The 18,519-nt window shown below is 41.4% G+C and overlaps 1 protein-coding gene across 1 annotated transcript in view; it reads right to left on the reverse strand.

Annotated features, from left to right (window-relative positions):
• Positions 1–18,519, reverse strand: part of LOC103799065 (polypeptide N-acetylgalactosaminyltransferase 9) — a gene marked incomplete at both ends in the record, with an annotated part of 105,982 nt that overhangs the window by 46,454 nt on the left and 41,009 nt on the right. Inside the window, one exon of the mRNA XM_009071359.1 lies at positions 13,974–14,091. Coding sequence (XP_009069607.1) covers positions 13,974–14,091 — 118 coding nt within the window. The remainder of the gene's footprint in view (positions 1–13,973; positions 14,092–18,519) is intronic.

Raw genomic sequence — 18,519 nt, forward strand, 5'->3', positions numbered from 1 at the left:
TAATTTCTGTCCAAATTAAAACATTTCCCTTTACAGCAACATGCCATGTCACAGGCAGGACACCTGGTTAGTTGTTCTTGCTGTTCAAAAGCATTTACATTTTTCTACCCTAAGTAATAGGTTTTCTCCTCATCTAGTCCAGGCTTCTCTTAAGCAAGAATCTCCTCAAACCTCTAATGCTTCTCTTACTTTGAACATCCATTGTGAAAGACATTTATGAGCTTTCCTGGAGTTGCTAAGGTACTTAAGAGGTCTGGTGTCCACAGCAGCACTGAGCTCATAAGTCACTGGCACAACTAGAGGAGAATGTGGAACATTAAGGCCAGGTGGAGCTGAGCCAGGAAAGGCGGAAGGGATAGGAGAGTGATGAAAAAGAATGAGATACATTGGCAAGAGCAGGAAACAGAAGGTGGAGAAAAAGTCTAAAGACTTGCCAGAAAGAAAGGATTTAAGACTGGAAGAAAAGCTGAACCCAGGTGGAAAAATAATATCAATTTTCAGCACCCTCCCAACACAGCTCAAGATGATTCAGTCCTTGCCATTTGTCTCACACACTTGGGTAGTGGCTTATCTCCACAATCCTCACAAAACACTTCCTTTGTTGCCAGCTCCATCTGCAGAATGCAAAAGGCACCCAAACTCCAAAGACTGCCCTAGAGAGGAATTAATGAGTGATGCTTGCACACCTGCCTAACCACACCTACCTGCCAGCACTGAAAACTGAGCAAAGCCAAACACGTACCTCCCTCTGCATCTTGTTTTCATGGTTCTCACCCCAGGGCCTGACACACGACCAGCACGGTTACATTCACACCTTCCTTACTCCTGATTTGGTTCTGTATGTGGAAATATCACCAGGCAGAAGTGACAGCAGATCTGTTGTTTACCCCAGAGACTGTTGCAAAAGCATCTAGAGATAAACAGGGATGTGGCTGACAGTCAGATATTCAGACTGTAGAAAAAAGCATCACTGCCCTGCAAAGTATGCAGAATGACAAAGTGTTGTGTAAAGGTCTAAAAACATCTTAATAAGTGTGAGAATTTGCTATTTTTTTTCATGTAGAAACTGCCTTTGACATTTGACATGACAGGAAATGTTGCTTCAGTAAGATGGACAACAGGCTATGCTTAATTAAAACAGACAGAGGGAATGGAAAGGGAGAGAAAGCAACTTATACCTCACTGGCATATTTGTACATCCTCCTGAAGAAATACTGAATAGGGATTAATGAGGAACAAGAAAAATGAATGACATTTCCCTTAGCAATTATTTTTGCTGTGCTTCCAGATGAAGACAACAATGAGTAACCTGTGTGAATGAAAGCACCTCCAATGCCACTGAGCACAGCATGACACAAACCTGGGTCTAAATTCAGCTTTCTAAAACTCACTTCCTACTTCTGCTGCAGCCCAGAGAAGAACACCTCAACATGATCTCAGAAGCAAAACAGACTGACCCTCAAGTTAAAAAATGCCCTAGGGAAGAGCTGGGAAGGAGACAGAAGAATGCCTATGTTGCTTGCATGGCAAGCTAGGGAAGTTAATGGACTCATTCAGTGTGTACCAGGTCTGGCCTAACATTTAGGATGCTCAGTGCAGAACCCTTAGGGCTCCATGATCTATTAGCCATGCCTCCTTCCAGGGACCGGCCAGGTTTGTGCCAAGCAACTGGTACAACTATAGATAGGTAGTTTCAAAACTAACCTTATGAAGACTCTACCTCTACTTTCAGGAGATACTGGTCAAAGCTTGGCTTGACACAGAATTGTAGACATGTCCCGTTCTGCCCCCCTGCCCCCAAATCTGAAAACAGTAGATCTTATAAGTGGAAATAGAGAACCACTCTTGTAGGCATGCAAAAAATATCCTTAATCTCTGCAGCCTTTTTGACTGAATATCCTTTGACTCTTATGCGCAAATCCCTCCTCATCTCATTTGGCATGAGTTCAAAAAGACCCAGTTCTAGCAATACTAATGCTTCTCTCTTATCTCTTTACTTTAACAGCTTTTTTCCCCCCTGATTCCTAAGACTAGCACAATACTTCCCTGGCCCTCAAAATACAATCTTCATTCTCCTCCCTATCGCTTTGTAAACACTTTTTTTCTCTAATACCAGTAATCAGAAAAGCACACACTTTGAGTTTTGGAGACACCTGCCTGCTTTGGCTAATCTTTCCAGAGCTTCTATATGATTCTCAAAATCGTTCGTACTAGGCAATTTGCTTCTTACCTGACTGACCCTCCTTTCTGTCATACACCCCATTTTCTCATCATTGTTCTTAACACCCCAATCACACGCACAGATGGATGCCATCCATCTGTGAAGCTCTTGTAATAGGAAAGACTCTTTCTCTTTCCCAGCCTTTTCTCTCTTAATCTCTGTCTACATCACCCTAATTTTATGCATAAAGGCATTTCTTTATAAGCAAAAATCCTTTTTACTAACTCCTTTCATTCTAGCACTACACGTGTATTGAAGATGTATCAGTTCATCACAGCACCCAAATATTTTGGCATTATAAACAACATTCATAATATCCCTTTTAAATTATACATATGCTATCAATTATGTATATTAATGGGACAATTTATGTGCAAAACTGGTGGTTGTATATTTCTAGTTAACGCAATGGAGCTTTGCACAACATTTACAATGAGAACTTAAAATCCACTGACTGTTCTGCTTTCGTTTTGTAAAATCAGCTGAAGCAAACCCGAAGTTTTTCCCTTTAGTTCTTTTGCTACCAAATGTAGAACTTCAATACATTTTTGCTCATGGAGAGAAAAAAGCTTCTGCATTTGAAAATGTGCATTTCAGATTAACCATACTCTGAAGTTCAGTTGTCTCGGCATAAATCCAACTGTTTCACAGAAGCCCCGAGAGGAGGAATGGCCCAAAATGAGCACCAGTCCATGATCTCTACTTAGATATAAATATGTATACACAGACTTATATACACAAACACACAGATGAGTTATCAAGATGGGGAGACAGAATGTGTGCATGATGCTGCAGAAAAAGGGCATGCTTAATTAAAGCATAACAGTACACAGAAAAGAACAAGTCTAAATGTCTGTGACAGGAAGTCTGGCTTTGTGATATGTCTTATATTGGAGAGGATTCTATTTGATTGTAGATTCAAGAAAACTGAAAATTCTTAGATGGAGACACTTGAATCAGTGTCAGAAAAACCCACCCTATCCTCAAATTGTTTTCACATGCTCATTTAGCAAGCAACAAAAGATAAAAATTTCTTATTCAAATAATTAAATAGTGATTGACATTGCTAGTATTTCTGCATAGGAGGGAAATGAAGAATCCCAGCTACATTTTACAGGAAATTATAAGAGAAAAAAGCATGTACTGCATGTCGTGTGAGTTTGAATATCAGCAAATGAGTTGTGGCTTGACAGTGTCCAGCAGAGTATTACAAAGCATCAAGAGCCACAACGTCCCCTCCTTCTGTTTCATTGTAGCTAGAGACCTGTTTGCTGATGTCTCCTCTTGGGAACCAGAAGGTCCAAGCCCAAGCCATTCCCACACCACCCTGGCTGGGTGGGTAAGGCAGCTGGTGGAAAAGGTAGCTGAGCTCTTTTGCTTCACAACACACAGTAACCCAAACTCCTTCTGACACAGGGAATCAATACGTCAGTCGGAGATGTGCCCCAGCTTGGCACAGAATCTCAAATGAACAAAAGGCCTCCTCCTGCCTGAAGATCACCCCCTGAGCACTGTATCAAAGCTCACCTCATTTAATGTAAGCATCTGCAGAGGGTATTTTCCCCTCCAGGCCTTCCACGTCCTTCTTTAACATTTACTGTTTGAGATCAGTAGTCTATACAATTTATCGCACCTGTCAAGGCTAATTTATTCATGCGATCTGGCAGTAATCAAAAAGACTGAGATCGATGTGCCAGCCAACCCTGACATTTATTCATATTTTTAAGTCCCATTTGACCTTGAACTGTAGCTAACTGGAGCTGAACTGTCAGCAGCTCTCTGAGGCTCACGGGGTCTGGCAGATCGGCGCCTCTCGGCTAAAGGCATGATGTCAGGGCAACAGACGCTCAGACCAGGAGCAGGAAAGGCTGAACCACAGACAGAGGGATAGGGAATACAGCAGCATTCACACTGCAGTGGTCACATACCCACCAGTCAATCCAGCACATGCACCACTGCAGCTTGCTCCTGAAAGTTCCCACAGCACAACTCTTCGGGAGTCAATGCATTTCTTGCTGAGGGGTAAAAAGGGTGAGGAAAAAGAGTGGAGAAGAAATACGATTCATGTCTGTCCTCAGCAGCAGGAGCAGGACACCCCATGTTGTCCTCAGCAGGCTGCTGCCAGACTTGCACCCCACGGGCCACGGTCTGGTGCTGCCAGACTTGCACCCCACGGGCCACTCACGGTGAGCTGAGGAGAGATAGAAAATAACACCACCTTCCCTTCCTGGCAGGGAGTAGAGACAGTGGCTGGTGACCCAGCCTCAAAGGGCAATGCAGAAGATATTTCACAAACTATGCAACACACTAGGTACCTGCCAGCACAACGTGGCAAGATCAGCTGGAAACACGAACAGAAAAGACAGATCTCAAGAGAATTGCTTTGAATATGCTCTCACACTCCTACTCAGAAACAGGCTTTAGAACTTGCTCATTCCTTTTGAAGTGCATCACCCTTGTCCTTTTCCTGCTCAGTCATGCCCTAGAGGACCACAAGAATTTTAAGCAGAGTCCTTATAACACAGAGGTGTGCAGTAACCTCCAGTAATCATGTCAAACGTTAAATTCAGACCAATTAGTAGAGAAAGACAATAAAGTTTATTTTAAATAGTTTCAACCTGGGCTCTGCCACCAAATGACTCTCAGACATCCTGTGAGAACACTGCTAGAGCCTTCTTCCTCGGTTTCCCCTTGGTTCAATGGAGCCATTTCTCATTTACCCATTCCCTCAGTGTGCCAGGAATTACGGACAGGACATGCTCTGAAGTTATTGAATGATTTGGTTTTCTGCTGATAGGAATATATTTGTGCAAATGACATGCTGTTAGAGACACATAGGAAATCTAAGTGGTATTTTAGGTGGAAATATGCAGCTACAGTTTTACCAAAACATGCAAAAAGACTGTTTTATCACAGTCAAAACACTTGAGTATGTAATACACAGTTGCACCAAACACCATTTTGCAGATGTATTTTGATGCTTCTCTGGGTCCCCCTTGGCTGCATTTCTCATGCTATAAATTCTGTATGTCATATTAAATATGATTTTTCAGTTAGATCTACCTTTTCTAAGCTAAGAATACAAATAGAAATGACAGTTATGACATTTTGTGTTTGTTTCTCCTCTTTTAAATAGCTAACACATTTCCATCATTTTGGAAGAAAGTTACCAATGGAAAGCAATTGGCATTTTGACCAATGCATTTGTGCATATTATATATATGTCTAACACTGCCATGCAATCTAATCTGAAGTTCATGGAAGAGGAACAATGGCATATGAGGATGCAGAGGGAATTTGCCTGTATATATCTAGACTACCTGCAGCATGCAAGCAGTGAAACTACGCATGGAGCTGTGTTAAGTTACGATAAACAAGCTAATAAAGCATTTCTGTCAACCTGCTTCCCTATTTTTCCTACATAAGAAACAAAATTTAAGAGGGAGAATCTTGAAATTATGTGACTTTAATTATTTTATTGAAGGGTTTGGTTTTTTCCATTTCCTTCCTTCCATACTGAAATGACTTTGTTTATTTTTTTTGTGCAGAAACAAACAAGGAATTCAGCTCCACAATAATGATGGGGAAAAAAAGTACAGAACAAACGTGGCAAATGGATGTAATCAAGTTCCCAACTGCAGGCAGCCAATACGTCCTAAAGGTACATTACTGCATACACCACGTCCCAAAATACTGTCATGAAACATTCCCCCAAAGCTTTTAAAGGACACTGAATTGAAAGAAACCTTATACCTCTGCAGGATGAGCAACATTTTTGGTTTGCTTTGTTTTCAGTATACAACAACATTTTTGGTTTGCTTTGTTTTCAGGGGTTTGTACAACTGATACCTTACTATGACAAGACTCCCAGCAAATGCTCACTGACATCAGTACCAAAAAGGAGGAGAACATAAAACTGAGGCAAGCTTAGGAAAACATTTTTGGGTTTACTTGCAGGAGGAAGTGACAAGAGATGAACTTCTCACCTGCTCTGTTTGACTCAGTGCCAAGGGCTGCCATTGTGCCCACAGACACTCACATCTCTGCATTTTCTGTCTGGGCTCAGCTGAACAGGGATCTGTTTCCATGCTCCATGCCCTGGTCTGGCCCCTCTATGTCAGGTCTCACTCCTCTGTAAGCTCTTCAGGGCAGAAGCATCAATTGCACCTTTCATTGGTGGCTAATCTGCTGCTGCCTTCAACAGAAAATAGCTTGTCCCTTTCATTCACAGTGTTAAGTTGCCTTTTTGCCATATGTTACACACAGTATCATTTTTCAACACCAAGAAGTGAACCTTTATTCAACAACAGAGGTCCATACATTTTTTTTGACCTGCTCCTGCTCCTTAGCTCAGAGGTGCATGTCACACAGGTCAGTTCGACATCCTTTGCTCTATTCAGGCTACACTAGTGCAAAAACAATTATTAGTCAGTTAGCCATTTCCTCAGCAGGCCACAAAACATACAGTAAAAAATGTCGTATTACCTCCCAAAGTTTTCCAAACACAATTAAACTAAAGCCAAACAAACCTAAGCACACCAACATCTCCCCGTCCAAACCTACAGCTCATCAAAGATCAGCTCTGTTATCCTCATGCTCACACAACAAGAACACTTCTACTTGCCAGCGGTGAGGGTTTATACACCTCTGTTTAACACCATAAACAATGGTGACTTGAATATTCCTATGAGGATAGGAATATTCCTGCTCCTCCAGGACCTACCCAGGCCACTGATCTGGGTTAGGGATCACCACACAAGTCACTAGCCCAAGCAAAATCTTTGCTCCAGCTGCAGAAGCCCAGGCTGAAAGGACTCCCACCATAGTAAGAGCCCTCTCTACTTCCTAGAGGGTCTGATTAAACCTCTTATCCCCAGAAATACAAGAACCAGCTGGGGAGTTACTTGGAAAGTCAATTAGAAAACGGGCAACCCCCTGCTCCGGGAACAGCTGGTATCCTGAAACAATTTCTCATCTTATTTTTTTAGAGTGGAAAAAGATGTTTCCCACAGAATCAATTTATTTTTGTTTGAGAGTTCTGAAAAACATTCAAAATGGTTCCAAAAAACTCAGAGAAATCTTTGGCCAGGTGTGCTGGGACCCAACTAAGAACTGACAGCTGGGCACCCCTGGGTACACAACAGCCCAAGCGAGACTTTCAGTAATCAGCATCAAAATTTAGTGTTCTACAGAACATTTGGAATTCTGGATGAGCCGTTATTTTGCAACAGAAAATATGTTGTATCAGAAAGTTTCTAACCAGCTGTAGCTCATCTCCAGTGTTTGGTTCAGACTCATCATTAGGGAAGTGAAACCTATTTCAATCTCAAAGCAATTAGCACACTCAACTTCTCTGCATGTTCCCCTCTCTCATTCTGTTCATTCTTGCCTTTGCAAAGGAGCCTGTGTTAGATATAGATCAAACCTGCAAGAAAGTGCCTGAGAAGAAAGAGGCAAAGACTAAGGAGGCATTTTCTTTCCTCAATTCTTTCACTGTTGATCTTTTTCTGAAATTTCCAGCCTTGTGCTTTGATAATGTCCCAGTACATGAAAAGAGTTTGTAACATAAAATGTTACACTTGATGGAGCGTGATGTGATACTGAAGCCAAATGGCCAGATGCTCTTTTCTGAGCTACTTCCAATGCTCTCACTTTAGAGAGTGTTTTTAAGGGTATTCACAAGATCTAGACCTGTATTTTGCTGGCAAATTCATGCTAGAGCACTGTTGCACTGTGTTCTGATGAAACCATTGTTTTCCATTCCAGGTTACAGTTATCTTCAATTTAGTAAAGAGAAAAATAAAGAAGAAAATAAGGAAGGGGGAGGAAAAGAAAGAAAAAAGCAGACTGTGATTGAAAGAAATCGCAGACAGGTAGGGAGTTGGGTTCTGTCCCCAGAATCAAGATCATACATCATATTTAAAACCCAAGATTTTTATTAATGATCTGGTCAGAGTAAAACCCAAGTATTCTAACCTAGAACAGGGCAAGGTCCATCTTTTAGCTGTTTGGTTTTGCTTGACTCTGCACATTTTGTATTCTTTCATTTGGAGGAAGACCCTCTGCACAGAGAATCCTCTGGTTTGAACTGTGTGTGATGTCAGATATTTGAGCCCTTGCCCCAGGGCTGATTACCACTGGAATCAGCCTGTTCTCTTCCATTTGCTCACCATTTTCTTGTTTGCTGACAGCACTGGGCAATAATTCCATTAACAGCTCTCTCTAAACCATTAACTCAGTTACAGCCTTGTGCAGTCTACTGGTGCTTGTAGTTGCACACTTTGGCAATGGGGAATCACCAGTGGTGATTCCTGGTGGCTTTGGACACACCAGAGTTCAGCAGCCTGGGATTTAATGCCTGCATGAGCATTTTCACTTACCACTAGGTCTGTCTCCTTTTCCAGACAGAATGCATTACTGCTATATACACATGTCAAGCCAAATCTCATCCTGCTTGAATCTATGGAACTCTGCTGGAATTAGCAGACACTGAACACTTAGATGGGCTGAGGACCAGGCTCATCACATATGCACATCACCACAGAACAGACTGCTCCAATCCCTGTTTTGAAGAGGGAAAGGAGCTGCAAATTAATGTAATCCAGGCACCATGAATTCACTCCTTTTGTGATTTCCTAATGCTTGACTTTACAAGCTTAACATTCTCTTACCTTAGCCTATAAAACTGCTAAATTAAACTGGAGATGGAAAAAGAGGACACCTTTACACCTTATCTGGAGGGTGAGACCTGGGAGATTTATCACTGGGATCTCTGCAACCCAAGCAATGGGGCAACTTCCAATAACAGCAGATTACATCACTTATTAGGATTTTGCTTAGGCAGTGTAGAACTGCTCAGAAACATTTTAATAGCATCTAACTTCATGCTGAAAATGCTGATTTATTGCACTCCAGTGTGAATAGGCATGTCTAAGGACAGAGTGCACTACATTTTCAGATGTCAGCAATTATGGGGTTTTGTTAACATCATTTAAGTGATTAAATGTCTTCAAACTAAAAGGCTCTTTAAAAAAACTTTTCATTCAAAATTGAGTTAATTTATACTAAAAATTACAGCTTCGGATAGGTCCAAATAAAAATGAAGCATTTTTGGATTTACCAAAATAAAACATTTGGATTAACCTGTATTTTTGTACAATTTTCATTTGTATATTAGCACTGCATGTGGGAAAAAAACCCCTGAATTTTTGAGAAACTCTTCAGAACAGCATTTTTATTTAGCTCTAAGTCTAGGGACTTGGCCTCATGAATCACACAGAGCAATAAGCATTGTCCAGAATTCAGAATTAAAGTTTGCCATACATAAACCTTGTGACATTTTTATTGCAGCACACCAGCCTAGAATCTGCATTTAAAACACTGACTGCTCAAAGGAATCTAAATCTCCTTAGCTAAAGGTAATAAAATCAGGTCAAGAATCCACTACTCAACAATCTACCATTAGCATTTCTGTTCAAAGAAAATGCAGTTCATCTATTTTTAAAGAAATAAAAGCAGGGCATATAACATAAGTTTGGAAAGTATAATGATTTTTTTGTGTATGAAAGTCCATTAGGTAACGAGTTTTATTTCCTCATAAAGAGATTTCAGTGGATCTGCATCATGACTTTTTTACAGTGCATACAATACTTCTGCAAACCCAGAGGTGGGTTTGCATTTCTGTGCACACAACCCATGCTTGACTTCAGCTAGGCAGCTTGGCCTCCATCACCAGTGTAATCACAACAGCAGAGAGTGCACATGATCTGAGTTTTAGCCTGTTTTCAGAGAGTTCTTTTCAGTCCTGATGAGCTGTGTGTTCACAGGGCCATGCCACTGACAGTTGTCACAAAACTGGCCAAAGTTACCTGGGACACATCTGCATGAGTCAAGGTCACAACTAACCCTAAGCATCCAGGTAAGTTCTCCTCGAGAACGAAGCCATCACTTGAATTTACCATGGAGTTATTCTGTCACACCAGTACCCAGGGACATCTCTAGTTCATTTCTCTGGCCAGGAAAGTGTGTGTAAACACAGTCCACACTGTGTAAGAACACAGTAGGTTTCTTTTAGATACCTCAAATTGAGCCAAGTCATTTGTTTGGCATGGGGGGTGCTGCTTGTTTGGGTTTTTTTAAATCTCTAGGCTAGCACCTCTCAGATTCATCAATCAATGCAGATTTCCTCCTTTGAGGTGTATCACCATATATGAGAACAAAGCAGTATGGCCTTGATGCTGGCCATAAAAGAGAGAAAGTTTTACTTTCAGTTGTCAATGTGGAAACATCTTTTTTATTTAATTTGTTTGGATTCTTAACACTGAAAGCAGAATTTAATTCCTACTAGAGCATCCTTTAAAATAAATGCTTGATCTCTTCCCACCCACCATTACAGTTGATGAGGACAAAGTAAAAAGAACAGCAATTCATTCACCTTATCACTGGAGCACCAGAGGAAGCAAGAGATCCTTAGTGCAATGATTAATGACTCACTATAAAAAGATGCATCATAAACTGCTTATATTAGGTAAATCATAAACTAGGCTTTTAATGTTTATACGATCCCTTTCCAAATAATTAAGTGTGTCTGCAGCTCCCACTAGGAAGGGAACTTAGATAACACTTGCAAATCATGCAGTTTCTTACAGGGTCGTAATCTGGGACCCTCACTTAAAGGGATCCCTATCTTCCTCAAGCACTGCTTGAATTTATCTTACTATTGGGACATGCACGACAGGTCAGAGAGACCACTTGATGTTCAGGAGTAGCAAAGATGAACATGCTCTAATCTGAGTTTAAAGTGTCTTCTTCAGGCAGAGACACATCCAGAGCTTAGCTGCAGGAGAAAGTACCCTTGTTTTTCTTTATCTCTGCCTCCAGGTTGGGAGAAGGACAGCTGAACCACAGCTGAAATGAAGACAGGGCTATCTACTTCTCACTCAACCCACCTGGGTACAAGAAGGCAGAGCAGTGCTGCAGTGTCTGAGTGAAATAACCAGCCAAGCTGCCTCTGCTCGTGAAGGGCAACTCATCCACAGAGGAATCAGCCACAATTTGATGTGGCAAATTCCTGGCCAAAATCAGTTTTCAGGTGCTCACAGACAATTCCAATTAGCTTCAGTAGCTGCTTGGTGAACACTGAGAGAATAGTACCATTTGTCCATAACAGAATTCTGTCCTGCATTTATCCATCCTGTGGCAAAACTGTCATCTTTGAAAAATAGAGTACAAGCTGATGTTATGTAAATGTCCATCTATTTCCTTACCATCACAAGCCTGCAAACATGTCCACATCCCTCTAACCAACATGAAGCTTACAAAAAAAATAGTATGAGTTTACAAAAGATCTGCAGAGCCCTCAATATTTTTAATATGCAATTTTCAATAGGCATAGTAACCCCAGTCAGTGGCAGCACTCCTCATTCAATACAGAAAATCACTTAGGTTCATTATTTAAATATTTCCATCTATGGAATTTAGGAAAGGGCAAAGCCAATAGTGGAATACCCAAGATCATGATATTTTAATAAACAAGAGATTTAATGGGAATTAGCTGGGTTATCAAACAGTATCCTCCCAAATCAGCTCATTAGTTTCACTGAGTTTCCCTATTCCACTTTATTAAAACAATTTAAACAAGGGTTCATTAGATCTAATTCAGACACTCCAAACCTAATCCCTTTTCTTTTAGCAGTAACATGATAATAGTTTGCAAGAAAATTTAAAGGATTATAGTTACAGCTATTTTACACAGAGACTGCTTTCAGCCAAACGTGTGCCACTACCTCCCTTCCATCTTATTACTTATATTACTTCTTGTTCTTTACTTATTCATTTATACTTTCCTTTTTCTGTCTTTCACTGCTTCACACAAGCAGAGTCACACACAGACAGCAGCATCCCTCTGTGCAGGGGCAGGAGATATGTCAAATACCCCAGTGTGGGTCAGTGCACCAGGCCTTGGGAAAGGAGAGGTTTTTTGCAACTTACTTGGAGATTCTGGAGTTAAAAAAAACCCCTTTGTAAATTCACAGTGATTTTATAAATATCCTAGAGAGAAGGGAGATGGTTCCTGTGTGTTTTCATGCTGTTAGTTTCTGACAGCTCTGAAAGACACACAGGAGGGGATCACGCATAGGATTTGCAAATTAGGAGGCAGACACTGGGTAATACTCACCATGCTAGATCCAGGCTGAAAATACAGAGTAACAGATCCATGCTATGGACATACAGCTTATTTCAGAACGAACAAACTCATACTCTTGTACTTTCAAAACAGCTTTTCCAAACAGTAGATTTAGTTTTTCTCAAAGGACAAAATAACCCCAACCAAAATAAAAGCCAAAGAATGACAGCTGGTTTCTAGATCCAGCGTTTCTGCAGGCTTTAACAGGTTCCCTATCCCTGAAAACCTGTCCTCTCTCCCTTCAAATCCTTGTCTCTTCAAGCAAGTGCCGTTTCATAATCCTATTAAAACCTTTGCCTCTGTTTACCAGGAGCCCTAATCGTGCTCAGCAAGTTCTTCTCGTCTAAGGAAGAGCGACAGCTTTCAGATTTCTTAGGAGGCTTATTCATCAGCTACGCCAGAGTTTTGCCAGAGTGTTCAATCTATTCTGGAAGCAGCCATGTGGAAAAAGTTTCAAACAGCTCAAAGCCCTGCACAATGATAAAGGAAAGCTCACACAATCCTGGTAATAGCCTGACCCTCTTAAGGAAAATTGGATGATTTGTGGTAGCAGTTTTTCTGTCCCCTATGTGAATTCTGAACCTTAAAGTATAAGCAGTGTATTCACACAGTCTCATTACAAACCCCATCCCTCTTGCAGTGCTGGAATAATAAATACACACCCATATGTGAAAATAAACTCTTGCTGCAGTGACCTTCTTCCTCAGCCCACTGGTGTGAAGGAGTTTGTAGCCATTTCAGAAATAAAAAAGAGTCAGATAAAGAATGGACTAATCTGATGTTCAATATTTCACCATGAGCAGAATATATGCTTTAATGAGCACATTACATGCACCAGGGACGTGTTACTGTGAAGCAGGGGATAAAGAGTAAGGGGAAAATAATTAAACAGTCAGCTTTATAATGAGGAAACTGTGTTCATGCAACATTAAGTGGCCTAATTTTCAAATGCTTTGCACAGACATGTTCCTTGGACTTCAGAAGGACTTGCTGGCAAGCATCAAATTGAAAACAAGGGCAAAGGATCACAGGTATCAAACCTATAGGTCCAGAGCACAAGGTGGACTGAAAGTCATCTGCCCACACTTCCACTGACCTATCCAACAGGATCAAATACCTGAAGTTCTTATTCTATAAGGAAGATCTTTAAAGTTTTAAAATATCAGAATATTCATCCTGTGTGGTATGTAGAACCTTACAACTGACTTTTACCAGCCTGGCCTTAGTTTTCTGCAGGTACAGCATCAGCTAGGGGCAATGAGCACATGAAGACATAGTGTAGCTGTTTGCACAAGCAGAGCTACTGGGAAAGGGGAAAATCTTCCTCCCTGGGTTCAGACACTGACAGAATGAACCAATAAACCATATTTCTGACTGTTATCTGTTCTCTCAAGGCCAGTAAGGCCAGGAACATTCATTTACTGGGACTGTCAGCTCCAGATAGTGTTGCACTATCAATTACTCTAGCATAATAGCCTATCAGTCAGACAGCAACTCTGTGGGCCACAAGCTCCCCACCTTTCTTTGCAAATGGACACAGCACAAAGCCTCTTCTGTGATACTCACCCTCATGCCTAATTCGATGTTTTCTCCTCCATAGACCTCCATACCAGGGTCAAGCAAGCCAATCTCACCAAAATACTCTCGGTCCACTACAAAGGAGCATCCAATCATGGCTGGTGTTCTGCACAGAGAGTTAAAAGAAAAAATAAAACAGTTATTAGTTAGTAGATCTAATAAATCTTATAATAAATTTCTACTTACAAAACAATCTTCAAATTTAAATTTTACATTTCTCTCTTAGCATCAATCACATTGCACTTCATTCTCCAGTAGAGTAGCACAAGAACTAAACAACACTTTATTTGAAGATTAATACACAGAAAACCCCTCTTAACCTTTGTCAGAAATGAGGAGTCTTGTTACCCACATATTAAAAGCAAGTGCATGTCAAGAGCCATGGATCAATAATGGCATGAGGTTCAGCAAGGCATTTTTTGAAGTCAGATTTAGCAGATGAATTTCAGCCCTTGTGAAGCTGTTCTACAATTAACATTTCAATGTTTGCTGAGATTAGTCTTCAGAAAATGAAAAATTTTCAGATGAAGAGACTTTGCCCTCAGATCAGTCACTGACCAACCAGGTGATTTCAGATAAAACATTTCCCTCCTTCGAGCTCTGGGACAGATCCCCTCATTTTAGTGGGATCCAGACAGACCAGACTGCTGAATCAGGAGAACTGCAAAACCATTTGAGAAACGAAACACTTTTGGAGCTGACCAAGAAGAATGAGCTGTGCTCCCATCTCCATTGAAAGGGAAATAATTTTGGGCCATCTGGCAGATAAAACATCATTCCTAACAGTACTACTGCAAAAATACGTCAGGAAAATTCTAGTCTATGTCAATTTTCTAGAAGAATAGAGAATAATTTATTTATGGCCCAAGCTTACATCTACACTCCATGAAAATGCCCTATAGAAACAAACATGATGGAAAAGGTCTAACACCTATTTTAGGAAGTCTCCTTTGTAATGCACTAATGCTATACTGTCACCATGACGTCTCTCTTGTCCCAGATAACTGCATGTTTCTTCAATTTGAACAGAAAGCTATTCACAAGGTGTTTGTTCATGACATCCAGGAAACATATTCATGAGACAGTTTCATACACATGTGAAACATTTTCCTGACTGGGAAAATTAACACATTTTTTACCCATGTGTTGGTGATCCCACCACCAGCAGCAGTTGGCTGCTGGAATGGTGCTATCATACCAGGTCCTCTTTCTCATCAGCAGTTCACCATTTCTACAGCAGGAGGTTAAAAAGGGCTTCAGACAAATGGCCAAGATACGGTGAGACAAAACAGCTCTTAGCTCCTGGGCTTAATGCATATCCTGACATAGCAGGACACAGTCTAGCCTATGGCAGGAACTATTTGGTACCCGTGACAAGGTTCATTTGCTGAGGTGCTGCTGTCTGTAATGGGCTCTGCAGTGGCAACATTACTGGTACTGCTTCAGCATCTCTCCCTTGCACTTTTTCTCAGTCTGAAAGCCATTGCCACCTCTCAGATCATTACAAGCCTACACTGCAGTGCACACTATCCCTCTCATGTTTTCTCTGCATAATTGAAAAAGGCAGCTGTTGATAGAAACACATTTGATCAGCACTGTCTCTGACAAAGAAGTTGAAATAGCTTGATTAACTCTCAAGTTTCACCCTTTCAGAGTGAGATGCATTCCCAGGATGATGAGCTGAGGACAAGATTCAATGGCAGTTACAAAGGCAAACATCTGGCTTTAACAGATGCCTTTGCACTGAAGTGGGACTCTCACTGGATCCCTGCACCCATTCCATCTAAAAGGATGGAGGAAACTGAGGCCAGATGCCACACACCCTACAAAGAAACTGCAGCACAGTCACCACCAGCACCCTCAGTGTTTGGACTTCTCCCACACCCAAAGTCTCCTTTTTGCATGTGCAAGAAATTCCAGTACTTCTTTGTTTGGTATTGTTATTTGTGAAGGCTTTCTGCTGAAACAATATCTTTCAGAAGTGCTCTCAGAGCTCTTTGAAAACCACTCATGGCTACTGGGTACTCCTGGCTGGGCACCTCCATCCTCTGTTGATGCATATACTTATACACCAGGATCTTTGCAAGATGCATTAATAAAGATATGCTATTTGATAAAATGCATATTCCCACTTACAGTTCCTAGAGCCAAGCCTGGAGACAGACTTGCCTAAAAATGCTGAGAGCTCTCCTGTACACAGGACCAGACATATTCTATATACATCTATCTCAATGTCACATCCTATATCACTGAAAACCATATTTTAGGCTAACAAGGAATAAATTTGGTCTAGAAACTGAAATAAAAGGATACAACCGAGGTAAGGAAATTCAGTAGCTTTGCACTGAAATAGGCCTTTGAGGCAATATTTCAGGTATATTTCTTAAGTTTTAACCATGGTAAAGAGGAAGGAGATGGGGGGAAGAAACATACACCACTTTCTTCATTCTCATTTTTATGTATTTAAAGCTCACCACAGGCTTCACTGGATGAAGGCATCACTGCTTTGCAAAACTGAAATGCTAGTTTAGGCTTAGACACTCTCCCTTTCCAGCCCTCCCCAAATCCTCTGGAGGCAGCTCCTTACAGTGGTAGGATGCTCCCACGAGGATGTATCTCCTTCCTTCCTAATGAGGAGTAGTACTGCTAGGCTTTGCAGACTGCTCTCAGGTGCTGGAATCTCTCTGGGGATGGATTTTTGCAGCTGTTGGCTCTGTCCATTAAAACACTGAGTTGTTAATTGAATGGGGGTGGGAAATACATTTTAGATGCGACTACATAATCATCACTCACAGATGAATGCCACTGAGGACTGCCTTTGCAGCTCCCTCTCTCCCTTCTAGGTTTTATTTCTTCTCATTAGATATACTAAAATATAGACTTCACAAGCCTTCATGGCTTATTCAGAAAAAAATGTTTTCAGGACGGAGCAATGCTAGCATAGCAGTGGCAGAAGGAACCACAACCAGGTTTTCAGTGAAGCCAGTCAAAAACTGCCCCTGACAGTGACTTTCTCTTCCTGAATTTGGCTACCTGCAGCCACTGCTCTTCTGCACAGCAGCACAGCTGCAAGCTCAGAAGCTGAACTGAGGAGTCTGTGTCTCTGCCCTGGTCACATCCTGATGTGATGGAAGAACTTGCCTAGAGTGCACAATGTTGAGTTTTCTGCACACTGCATGTTCAACACTTCCACCAGTGTCACCCAGAGTTTTGGACATTTGGTCCTCACCAAGCCCAGGCTCTTAACTTCCCTGAGATTTGACTGACCCAACTGAAAATGAAGCCCAGTGAGATTGCACAGTCCAGTGAGTGGGTAACAGTGCTGTGAGCCAGGAGACCCTGACTAGATTCCCAGCTCTGTCACTCATCCGCTCTTCAGTGAGTTACCTTCCTCTGCCTCTGTTTCTCCATCTGTGAAGCACACTTAATAATACTAGGTAAAAGTCTGAGAATTGCTTCAGCAGCCTGAAAGCCCAAAATTCACTTCTAAACGTGTTCTAAGCACATAGGTGGATAATTTGATGCTGGACTACTACAGTGTCACATTGACATATTGCGAACACCTTTAAAAACACCTGCTTCCCAAAAAGCATGAGACCCTCGCTTGGCTGTCAGCACTGGGGTTTTTTCAGTACCTGAAATACTCCAGTATATCTACCACTTGTAGTGCAGTGCAGTGAACTTATCTTGAAAGCTGGAAATGGATATATGAGCAAAACCAACTGTATTACCATGCCTTAACCACTGCTTACTAGTCAAGGGGCAGCACATGAAAAGGAGCATGCCCTTAGCACTTCACAGCCTCAGAGCACAATATATTAATCTAAACCACACCTGCTTTACAGAAAATGACCTTTTTGCTTAATCATGCACTTTCTAGTAAAACAGTGACATTTGTAGAAGGGTGGTATCCGAAAATAGCAATTAGAGGTGTACTATATTTTAGAAACACCTCAAAAGTGTTGTGAAATTTAATTGATCTGTGGAATATTTTTTGACACAACTGAGGATGTTACAAGCATTAATTATTATCAACAGCAGCACTCAAAGAATAATGTGAGAAACACTGTAAATTTTTTTTTTTTGCAGCTAAAAGCTTGAAATGCAGCATAGAATTGTATTGATTCTGCAGTGGAGAAAAAGATACAGCATAGTCAATTTGTGGAAATTACCTGATAGCACTGTGGCAGAAAGGGAGAAACAAGAGAGACATTACTCTGGGTAATACCCTGGGGAAAGGGAGGAAGCAGAGAGAGCTTCATGGTGGTGAACTCTTCCTCCCTCCCACCCTGCCTGTTGCAGCAGCTACAATGCAGATAGCTAAGAGGGAAGAGAGGCACTCTGGAGAGGGCAGTGCCTGCAATGGGATGGGGTGCCATAAACAGAGGGCACGTTGGCTAGGGTTGAAAAGCACTTGCTGTAGGCTTGAGTTACAACACTTTTGTTTTAGCAAGATCCCCAGGAGCACAGCTCTGTTAGCAAAATTCCAGCAGGTGCCGATCCCCATTTCTTGCTAGGTGCATCCCCCTCTTTC

Source organism: Acanthisitta chloris, unplaced genomic scaffold, assembly GCF_000695815.1.
Source record: "Acanthisitta chloris isolate BGI_N310 unplaced genomic scaffold, ASM69581v1 scaffold14603, whole genome shotgun sequence".
Classification (NCBI taxonomy): Eukaryota; Metazoa; Chordata; class Aves; order Passeriformes; family Acanthisittidae; genus Acanthisitta; species Acanthisitta chloris.